The 11159-nt window shown below is 46.1% G+C and overlaps 4 protein-coding genes across 4 annotated transcripts; 1 reads left to right on the forward strand and 3 right to left on the reverse strand.

The window, feature by feature from the left end:
* Positions 1-1133: 1133 nt before the first annotated feature.
* Positions 1134-3488, reverse strand: F4812DRAFT_446945 (uncharacterized protein). The gene is made up of 4 exons (XM_047935696.1): positions 2538-3488; positions 1985-2444; positions 1855-1928; positions 1134-1803 (listed from the first exon to the last, which is right to left on the reverse strand). The coding sequence occupies exons 1-4, from the start codon at positions 2761-2763 to the stop codon at positions 1421-1423; spliced, it is 1143 nt and encodes a 380-aa protein (XP_047785754.1). The 5' UTR covers positions 2764-3488; the 3' UTR covers positions 1134-1420.
* Positions 3489-4433: 945 nt separating this feature from the next.
* Positions 4434-5814, forward strand: F4812DRAFT_446952 (putative cinnamoyl-CoA reductase). The gene has a single exon (XM_047935697.1). The coding sequence runs from the start codon at positions 4538-4540 to the stop codon at positions 5555-5557; it is 1020 nt and encodes a 339-aa protein (XP_047785755.1). The 5' UTR covers positions 4434-4537; the 3' UTR covers positions 5558-5814.
* Positions 5815-6232: 418 nt separating this feature from the next.
* On the reverse strand, positions 6233-8179 carry F4812DRAFT_463776 (FAD/NAD(P)-binding domain-containing protein; the record flags this gene model as incomplete). The annotated part of the gene is made up of 4 exons (XM_047938262.1): positions 6233-7063; positions 7117-7277; positions 7329-7989; positions 8051-8179. 4 exons carry the CDS (start codon positions 8177-8179, stop codon positions 6233-6235), a joined length of 1782 nt encoding a protein of 593 aa, XP_047785756.1.
* Positions 8180-9293: 1114 nt separating this feature from the next.
* Positions 9294-11028, reverse strand: F4812DRAFT_446959 (aromatic prenyltransferase). Its single transcript, XM_047935698.1, has 2 exons — positions 9413-11028; positions 9294-9315 (listed from the first exon to the last, which is right to left on the reverse strand). The coding sequence occupies exon 1, from the start codon at positions 10736-10738 to the stop codon at positions 9470-9472; it is 1269 nt and encodes a 422-aa protein (XP_047785757.1). The 5' UTR covers positions 10739-11028; the 3' UTR covers positions 9294-9315; positions 9413-9469.
* Positions 11029-11159: the final 131 nt, after the last annotated feature.

The following is an 11159-nucleotide window of genomic DNA, read 5'->3' on the forward strand; positions in this document are numbered from 1 at the left end:
AGATCCCCACTATGACTAATCAGCTGAGCTATATATAAAACGATCTCCCGTAGACTACTAGCCTAGATCTCTTTTCCTTCTTAATCAACCGTTATATTACCTTTAAGATCTCCTTTCACTTTACGTGACACCATTTATATGCTCGTATATCGGACTGGATGTGTACAATATTTGATATGTAAAGAGTAGAGAAGCAGCGCTACGCTCTGGATAAGAGACATCGAAACTGTAGGGCGTAAAGGATCAGCGACACAAAGAGTGAGTGAGATGGTAAGCGGCAAACCAAAATATAAGTATCTCCATGTACATACCTTCCTAATTATGTGCTGCTTCTTATGGTTATGTTAAGTAACGACAGGAAGAACCACATATTAATATCATCGTACCCTGCCTACTTCCGTACAATTTCTATTTAGTTACACTCTCACGGTTTCTTCTTTAAAAGAACCGAGACAAGACAGCTGTAGAAAAAAGCTTAGGTACCTGGTATCCTCGTGAAGCAGTGGTAGGGGCTGGGCCGCGGACGTTATTCCACTACGAATGCACCTAAGATTAGGAAGCATTTTCACTTTCGCGATATTATAATAACTACCTAAGGTAGATAAATGAAGTATGAACTCATTTTAATAGTTGTATCATATTCCACAGATACTGCCACGATACAGAAGAGCAGACCTCACCAATTATCCACTTGAGGTCTTGGAGACCCGCGGCAAATGACTGATTGGAACTGCGACAGGAAAGTTGGTTTGGGTTTGTAAGTATGTGCTATTCTTGCAAAGGCTTCTATATCCTAAAGGTAACGTCAGGATTCTCGCCTAAGTCAAAATTCATACAGTTGCCATTCCCCCCCTTAGGTGCCTTATGGGAAATGGATATTTTCAAGTCTTCTTGTTCTGAACGAAAAATGAAAGCCCAGCCACAAGTTTCTATTCTTCAAACTGCGAATGATTATACTGCCGAGACAAGATTGACTTCACATCCATCTGTTCGTGTTGGTTAAGGAATGTAGTTACCTGGAAATGTAACTATAGGTAGGTACCTATCTGTAAGTGCCTAACTGAAGACCAATAACAAGGGATTCCAAGTGCTTGTTGGAAATTCATTATACGCTTTTAGTAGCCTTACTCTTATTCATGGCAATGCCTCTTTTATTATTTATATTTTTTAATGTCGATATGGTTATATCAAGTACCTTAGGTTGTATGGGGTGTTGAGAGGCACGAGGCTGGCAGCACCCCCACCCCCCTTTTCTTCCTCGGAACTAAATTACAGAGTTCACTTCGATTTATTATCGAAATACATATCCTTTAAATCATGTACATTTAATTTTATTCATACACTGAGACGTAATAATATCAAGCCGCTAAAACTACTAACAATACAGAATACCATACCAAAATCATACCAATCAATCATATCAAGGGTAGGATCGGTCGAAATCCCTCCTGATCTCGATATTCGTCTCTACGCGTATTTCGCTGCTACTCAGATCTTTAGCGAAGGGATCATGGCTGAAGTGCGCAGCCGGTATCGTAGGCCGAAGCGGGATCTCGCTCCGACTCCGTAGGGCCGTCTCGTCGTCGCCGATAATGCTAGAGTAGTGGCTGTGGTGATGTCTGCCCAAGCGTAGTTTATCCGTTTGATGCGCGTATGTTCCTCCGGCATTGTCAGAGGCGTTCAGGACGCGCGATTTGACAAAGTGTGGCAGGCGGGAGAGAAGTGGTCGTAGCCCTATCAGACAGGCAGCCGAGAAGTACATGCCGCATTCGATTGCCGTCCATGAAAATGCCTCGTCGGCAACTGAGAGGAAGTTAGCTGGTGGTATTGGGAACTAATAGGAGATTTCCTTACACGTTGGGTCGTTTCGAATAACATCCCCTTGTATGTAGAAGACGCTGGTACGCACACATGAAGCTATCATGCCGCTGGAGGAGACGTAAGCACAACGCCAAGGCGTGGGAGAGAAGGTGCCGTAACTTACATACTACCCAGCAGACAGACTGCTGCAATTCCAGCCTTTCTCCCAACGGACGCTTTCAGTCCCCAGACTGTTCTGATAGGTAGGACCATGATCATAATGTCGCCTATAATGTTGGGGAAGTTGGTAACCTGATACCATAGTATCTGGTTGAAGCATGTTCCGCCCTCGATGCTCTTGTCCCAGGTGTAGGCGAGCGGAGTACATTCTAGCTGAGCGGCGATGACAGTAGCGACGCAATTCGCTATCAGAAATCCCATGACGGCCCAGCAGGCAGCTCGTGCCCACTTATCGGTAAAGATGCGCAGGTACAGAATAACTACCGAGATTCGAGATAGCATATTGGACGGGACGTAAAACCAGTCCAAAAGATACAGTAGCAGCAGATATTTGGTCACTTTATTGGGGTCTTCCATAACAACTGCAACGGTGTGTCTACCTAATCCAGCCTGAGCGACCTCGGCTGTAATAAAGATGGATATCAGTATGAGAGAGCAGAGAGGCGCGAAGCGAAGATGAATTCTTCCAAGGAGCACGGAAGTTTCGCAGCACTTACCGTACAGGCTTCCCAGTAGTGCAAGCAGGAATATATAAGACGGAATCAATACATGATCGTCCCATCCTCGCTTCGCTGTCGTTAAGCTTCTTGCCCATAGTCGCAGAGCGAACAGAACGGTGGTTACAACTAGAATAGTGGTAACTGCAGCAATCACTCGGCCACCATGATCCTCTTCAAGGTATCCAGGTGGAAACTGATCTGGAGATGGTGGTACAGCTGCCATGTTCTATAGAAGCTAAGTTCTAGAAAGCTTCCAACTGCGCCTTTGGAATTGTTGGTGACAGCAGACGTATTGTGTTGGGGCTTGTGTAAGATTCTCGGTGTTTTTCGACTAACAGTCGTACACTGAATACTGAATACTGAATAACTGGATAGGTGGCTTACGGCGAGTAACAATAATTAATAAGCTTGCCAATAGGACTTTTCTTAGCAGGTTGGCGCCTTTGGTTAATAGATACACTACTGCACGTAGGTCTAATAAAAAGGGGGCGGGATAAGCCCTAGGAGCGATGTCGAATCATGATCGTGCAAGCTATGTGAAAGCATACCTATAAAGGCACTTTAAAACGATTGGAAGGACCGAATCATATTCAAGACGAACCATCCAAGAGTTCCAAGGCATCCTTCAGCTTCCATTTTGCATTAGATGATATGATGTGTAACGTTGAAAAGTAATCCTTCCGATACGATCATGCTAGTCGAGCAGACTCCTCTAATGCCACTACGCACATATATGATAGTGAATCCTTCCAGAGTAATAATACTACTTGTTGCCGCATGGCTTGTGTTGCAGTGCTTCTCTAGGGCGGGATGTGGAGGTGGGAGGTGGTAGGTGGTATGTAGTAGGAGGTATAGGAGGTGTTGGTGGAGGAAAAGGGATGGTTTAAATCGCTAAAATTAGGTGTTGAAGGTGTGGAACCACACTGCGTAATGTAGGGCGTATACTACCTAACCTTAGCTGCTTACCTAGGTACCTTAGGTACCTGTATTGTACGTCTAATAAGATACGAGAGGTGCAGATGCGATCTTACGATAAATGTAATAAAATTCCCGCCATCCATCTCGTTCCATAGTAGCAAGGTTCAGGTTTGTTAGAAAGGGAGATAGAAATGATTTTAATTGGTTATATCGTATATCGACCGAGGAACCTAGCATTATACTATGTATCTACGAGATAGAAGGTACCTTACCTAGGTACTCAAGGTCACTTCAAGGGTTAACAAAATGCTCAGCCAATCAGAACAGTGTGTGGAGTCTGGTTAGTGTAAGGTATGGCGCTTGAATTGAGTATTAGGTAAAGTAATGGAGGGGTTTACACTAAAATCGAGCTTGTACATGAGGCACCCACCCAGTACGAGAATACGTACCAAATGTACATGTAGATAGGTACCTTTTTTTGTCAGATACCTTAGGTTAGGTACACATCCAAAGGACCCAGGTACGGATCCGTAAAAGCCCCCAAATCCTCCACAAGCAAGTACCGTAATCGCTAAAAGTCGGCTCAGCACCTCATCATCCTTAATGCCGGAACCCCTCGATCGGTATTTCGATAGAGGCGCCGCGAGATGCTTCCGAATCCCCTTGCAGTGGAGGGATGCAAAGGATTATAGGTACGCGCAATATTTCCTAAATAAGGAGTTGCTAAAAGTGTTAGTTACATACAATTGCACACCAGAATGTCGAATATCTAACATTACTACCTAAACTACGATTTGTATACTACATGTTTTTTTATAGTACATGTTTTTTTTCTCTTTCCTGCCTTTGATCCCGTTTTTGCTCCCGCTTTAGCTTCCTCCCCCCTTCCCCCCCTTTTTGGACGGCTTCTTATCTTCTCTTCATCGTATTCCCCCTTTACCGTCGATTGGAGTATCAACTTGATAAGGAAAGCCTTTATTATTATTATTATTATTATTACAACGAGCTGAGACCTCAAGAACAACCTTCGCAATAAACCTTATCTACCTTCTGGATACTCCAAAAGACGAGAAAGCATCATGGCTGCGACAATTCTTATCACGGGATCTACCGGCTTGATCGGTTTCAGCATCCTTCTTGCTGCTCTCGACGCCGGCCATAATGTGCGTTATACGGTACGGTCAGAAGAGAAGGCTAAGGTAGTCTCTTCAAACCCTGCAGTTCAGAAGAGAGCCCCCGGAGAACGCCTCTCCCCAGTTATCATACCTGATCTCGCCGCCGACGGAGCTTTTGATTCGGCCGTGCAAGGTATTACCCATATCATTCACGCCGGCTCGCCCGTACCGGTCCCGACTTATGATCCGAACACGCAGATTTACCAGCCAACAGTAAATATCTCCAAAGGATTGCTGGCTTCCGCCCTCAAGGCACCTAGCGTGAAGCGAGTTATCATCACTTCATCTATCGTCGCGAACCTCGGGCCAGTGCCGCCTCCCGCCACCGTCTCGGCTACGACGCGCGTTCCATTGCCTAACCCTATCCCCAGCACGTTTAGCAATGTCTTTGAGGCGTACGTGATGGGTAAGATAGTTGAGCTGCGCAATTCGGACGAGTTGGTCGAGACGCAAAATCCTCATTTTACCGTGTCACATGTAGTGCCCGGATACGTCTTCGGCCGCAACGAGCTGGTCCTCGACGCCGACATGATGCATACGCAAAACAGTTCCAACAACTTCCTCATGTTGGGTCTGCAAGGCGGAGAACCGCCGTTCCCGGTCCATGGCGGGTTTGCGCATATTGACGACGTCGCGGACGCCCACTTACGTGTGGCGTTCCTCGACCCGAAGCCGGATGAACCCAAAGACTTTGGTATCGCGGCAAAGGTAAACTACGATAACATATTCGATTACGTCGCTCGGGCATTCCCCAAGGCTGTCGAGGAAGGCATCTTCAAAAAGGGCAAGATCCAGACTATACCGATTAATTACGACTCGAGCGATGTAGAGAAGCTTCTGGGTGGGAAACTGAGGACATTCGAGAGTGCGGTGGTTGATGTTGCCGCTCAATATCTTGAAAAACTAGGAAAGGAAAAGGCGTGATGATAGCAGGTGGAATCTCGTCCATCGTTACGTCGTAGCAGAACCATGTAGACCTAAATATTTACCAAGGGACCTGATATAGCTGTTGAAGCCCAATATGTAAATTCTTCACCTTGATTCCATATTCAAAAGTGTGCTAGCGAAACTTTGACGATGCCGAAGTGTTATGCAAAACTGATATTTATCGGTAGTAATTCGGATTGCGATACCTACCTATGGTAACTTGATGTTGTACTCGTGAGGTTTCCTTATTGCAGGTCAAGTCAAGATCTATAGCTAAGGTAATTTTAATAAGACTCGCTAATAGGTACCAAATAGTCACCTTAGTAACTAAATGTTAGAACTCTCTATCTTAGGTACCTAGGTACCTAGTTACTTTCCCTTCAAGAGACATTAAGAAGTTTTCTTAATACGGTTACTACTCGTAAACGGAGGATTACTTTTTTTATTTTATTTTTTTTTTTTTTTTTTTTTAATTTAGTCTAAACATTAAATCTTTTTTAGTTGTTTTCTTTCTTATGTTTTTGGAACTTCAATGTGAGTGGAAATCAGTGCGCGTATATATAATAATTGCTCGTAATAACTCGCTACTCGAAATACGGTAAAGTCTCTTACAACCCAGGTAGTTAGGTAACTACCATAGGTGCTGCTACTCTAAGAGATTACTACTTTTCGTCAAGAACTCTCAGCCGCCGCGTGGATTATGGTTTTCGCCTCTTCGGGCTCCGGCTTATCGCTCGGTGCCGCAACGGCCAATTTTGCCTGGCGATGTAATACTCTTGGCGGCAGACTACCGCTTTTATTAATCGCTGCGTTCCGCTTCCACCAACTATTCCACACGCCATCATCGCTCTGTCGAATGTAGTATCCCAAGTCCGCTGTGGGATCCCATTCCGTCTGCGAAACCCCATTGCCCAGCCAGCTAAACCGATTCCCAACATACTTAACATCCCAATCGTCCCACCGGGGCTCGCGAATCGCCTCAAGGTAGTGTAGCGTGCTCCCAGGCCAGGTAGTCGGCACGCGACCGCCTACTTTATGATTGTTGTGCGAGTTTCGGCAATTGTCCGTCCATACAGCTTTCTCCATGAAGCTTGCTACGTGCGCTTTGAAATCAGCACAAGCGGCTGCCTTGGCCGTAATGCTATGGATCGGCTCTGTTTGGTAGCGATCGATGAAGGAACAGATATAATCAGCTTGGGCTTCTATGGCAATGAGCGTAGGGCCGTTGGAAACCGGCGTATAAGGGCCCAGTAACGTGAACGTGTTTGGGAACTCGGACACGCCAACACCCATGTATCCCATGATGGACTCAGCCCACTCCGTTTGCAAGTTTCGCCCTTCTGGGCCATAGATAGGATAATGAGATATATACGATGTGTCGAAACCGGTAGCGCAGATTATAACATCGCCGTCATAGCGGATGCCCTCGTCACTGATTACACCGGATGGTGTAAAAGACTTAACACCACTATATACCGGTGTCACATTCTCCTTTTTGAGAGCCTTAGAAACGAAAATTAGCAGGGTATCATCCTAGGCAGTGGTAGGAGACTTACTCTCAGATATTTAAAGCCTGATGGAATCACTCGCTTGCAACCAACCGAGAAATTCGGTATCAATTTCTTGCGAGATTCCTCATCGTCGAATATCTTCTCCATCTCACTTTTGAGCAAAGCTTCACACTGTTCTTGCAATACAGTGCCTTTGAGATAAAGACCTGTCTCGCTGATTAGTATCGTAAATTGTTGATTATGGTAATACCACATACTGAAGATACTGTTCATGGTTCTTTCATTATCTTGTCTTAACGCCAAGACTGTCTCTGGCTCATTCTTGAACTTGTCAATCTCATCTTTGGTAAACTGGCCAGCCTCCGTAGAGATGTCCGGCAGCAACCACGTGGGCGACCTGATGAAGATAGTGACGTTCTTGACGATAGGTTGAATGGTTGGCAGTATTTGAACAGCCGAGGAGCCGGCACCGATCAGTAGCACATTCTTCCCCTCGAGCGAGATACTCCTGTCATAGTCCGCGCTATGAACCTTGATGCCTCTATAATCGTCGATTCCAGGCAGTTTGGGCCATGAAGGCTTGTTAAGATATCCACACGCGTGGACTAATATGTGGCAATAGTCGTGAATAACCTCTCCGGTTTGCAAATTTCTGACATCTACCTTCCATTGTCCTATATCTTCTATCCACGTAGTTTCCTCGACCGCGTGAGATAGCTTGATATGCTTGTTTAGGTCGTACTTATCCGCAAACTCCTCAAAGTACTCCCGAATCTCATCAGAACCAGCGTAAACGGAAGAAAAGTCGGCCTTTGGCTCAAATGAGTAAACATAGTTGTGCGAAGGGACGTCGCAGGCACATCCTGGGTACCGATTCTCGTACCAGGTACCCCCTACTCTCGGGTTCTTCTCGTATATCTAAAAGGGTGGTCAGATCCTAATCTCCGCCTTTTTCAGGTGTTAAGGTGATGCTTCAAACCGTCAAGCCATAGGTTCTAAACGATCTTCGGAGCTTATACGCCAAACATAGGCCTGATGCACCTGCTCCGATGCAGATTACTTTGACATAGCGTTCGTCGCGGATAGCTTCCTTCTTCAGCGGATCCATACTTGTCCCGGGTGGTCTAGAGCTGGCGAATGATATCTAGGGTACCAAGATAAACAGTAGATTCTAGTCATTCTAAACTAACAAAACTTGGAAATGGTTGAGGACGGGGTAGCATTTTCATATACGCAACATATTCACAACATGACCAAGCCTAGCGGAGCTGAGAACATTAGACTTACATCGATACCACCCCAACTCCTAGGTAAGAAGGATTCGACCGGGTAAGCAATCCTCTTCTTGGGTACGATGTGGCATTCAACGTACTTACATAGGTATACTACCTAACTAGAGAAAAGACGACCTAAAGTCCTGTTTTCTGAACTCGCGATTACAGCGTCAGTGGTTCCATAACAACATCAGCCAACATTCGATGCTCGCAACTTGGATCGTGCACATGTACACCTGTTTACCTTAGGCAGGTAGATAAGTTGGTAAGGACCACAGTTTACAATAATAAGCCGCCTTCCTAAAAATAAAATACAAATTATAATAATTACAATGTAAAAAGGATAGTTACCTAGAATAGAAATGCGGATGTGGGGAATCATGAAAGCCCAAAATCCGGTATGCCTCTGTCAGCTCCTTACCCCTTACACCTTTCCCTCCCCAGAATACGCGGAAAATAGAAAAAATAGAAAAGTTATACAAAGTGCTCTGGGTACTTGGGGTGGTACATGGCAGCTACATGATTTATGTAGGCGGTACCTTAGGTTAGGTACATAATGTAGGCAGGTACAATACTTCCCTACCTAGGTACCTGTTATTGGGCCCCGTGAAGAAGGCCTAGACCCCAAGAAGCGCCGAAGAGGGGTTGGAGGGGGCCTGAGGGGCTGAGGGATTACGCCGTTACGGTAGTGTGGTGTAACGGTAAGTGGGAATATATACCTATAGGGCTGAGAATGTTAACTCATAGGTACCTAGGTTAGGTACCTTTTCATGGGTCCCCTGAAATTTTAGAGGGGTTGAAAATAGAAAATTCCCCATCCACATTCCAACACTTCAACCCATGCGACTCGATCGACAACCCTGCTGCTGCCTAGATCTCCTCAATTGTATGAGCGAACTTTGATCGACGAGGATTGATGTAAGAAACAAGGCGTAGCTCGGAACCTGCCTCTACCGAACATCCTATGTAGGTATGTAACCCGCTTCGCGCCCTTAAAGATTCACATGAGCTATCATTGTTAGCGCCGAGCACATCTAGCAAACAGGAATATGACAGGAATATGACAGGGATATCTCGTCTCTTCGGGTTGCACAGAAGAGGCCTAGAAAGAAGAGATGGTCCACTTACAATATTGTCTCCATGGCGCTCCTATAATTGGTCATATTGACCCTAGTCAGGGGGGTCGCTCTACTCAGATACTCGTCTACCGTCGACATGACAGCTTCTTCGCTTCGCGCGTAATGCCGAACGGGAAGGTACGCCTTAACCTTAGGGCTTTTACTCCCGTACTTGAACTCCACATTATAGAGGATACCAGCAGTTCGATGATCCTTAGCGGGGAGTTGTATGTCGCCAGCATCCCCATCCGTACCTCCACCCAATAATGCGTGGTATATCGATCGCAGATCCTCTAGGCCTCGTTCCATGTCCGGCATTCTAATTCGGTTTCCCAAAGTCATGGCCTTCCTAACGGAAGCGAAGCTAGTATCGCGGATACGAAAGTAGATCTTGAAGCGAGATTCTGCTGGATCTACGAGGTCTATCGCTAGCATGTCCATCTCTAGCCGTGGGGTCGACGGATCACAGGCGTAGTCTCGGAATATCTCCAGAGCTTGAAGCTTCTCCGGCGAGCAGCCAGGAGCAGTCTCTATAGTATCCGAGATGACATCAAGGTTGGATCGCCGCGTGGCCGTGGCTTTGAACCCAGGGAAGAAATATGCCTTGCTTATGATACCCTCCTCGCCCAAGTCATAAGCGTAGAACTCTTTCGACTGGTGGCCTTCCACAGATGCCCCTGCATCCTCGACGCTCAACCTCTGTCTGAAGTGAGCAAGCCACTCCATGCTTGTTTCAGGCAGAAGCTGGGACATCGTCTCCAGGAGCCTAGAAGCAGCATACTGATTGTTGGGGTCGAGGTGTGTCCCCGCGTGAACTCCAACAGGTTCGATCGAAAAACGTATCTTGGGCGACTTGCCACCAGTACGCCAGTCCCAGCTCAGCTCTATGGGATTATGGTCGTCCGTCATAAAACTCCTCCACCGCTGTCGCCCCGGCACGTAAGCAGCTCCTAAGCTAGGTGTGATGCCCTTAACAAATCTTAATATTTCATACTGCGCCTGACTAGAGTATCCCGCCTTCTCGAGAAGGATAGCCAGCGCGTACCCGGAAGATTTCCACCAGTATCGCGCGTGGTAGTCCGAGTCAGTGTGTGCTTCCGACTCCACCCTCCGGAACGCAGCTGTTGCCGAGCACGAGGGTTTCCCAACTGCCTGGGGTTGTTTTGGGGCATTTAATCGCAGTATAAGGGTGTTGATGTAGAAGAAATAGGATAAGAACGGATGGTTGAACGCCTTTGATAGGCCGTCCCGTAAAGAAATGTGCATATGGGCCATAGCAGGGAACTTTACACTTGATAGTGAAGAACGAATAGACAGAATATACTCGTAGTTCTCATGAGGTGGATGAATATTTCCAGCATATTACTGATGTATCGACGCTCCACTGGCAGAGGAGGATATTGTTAATATACATACTGTCAAGTATTACAAGGGATGAAGCCCAGGAATGCCACAAAAAGAGTGTGACTCCTACTACTACATTTTCAAGATTATAAGAGAGGCGATGACAAAAATAACTGGGCGGCAGGCGAAAGTATCCTAAAAATAAATCCATATGATGCCTACGGCTGATGCCAGTCGCGTTTGGAGTATCTTGCGACGTATGACTACCTCCTATACCTGACACAGTTGAAGAGACACTGTGAATATAGTAACTAGTGCTTCTTACCCTAGTTACATGCGACTTGGTATGCCG

The sequence above is a fragment of the Daldinia caldariorum genome (assembly GCF_022478825.1).
Source record: "Daldinia caldariorum strain CBS 122874 unplaced genomic scaffold F4812scaffold_27, whole genome shotgun sequence".
NCBI lineage: Eukaryota > Fungi > Ascomycota > Sordariomycetes > Xylariales > Hypoxylaceae > Daldinia > Daldinia caldariorum.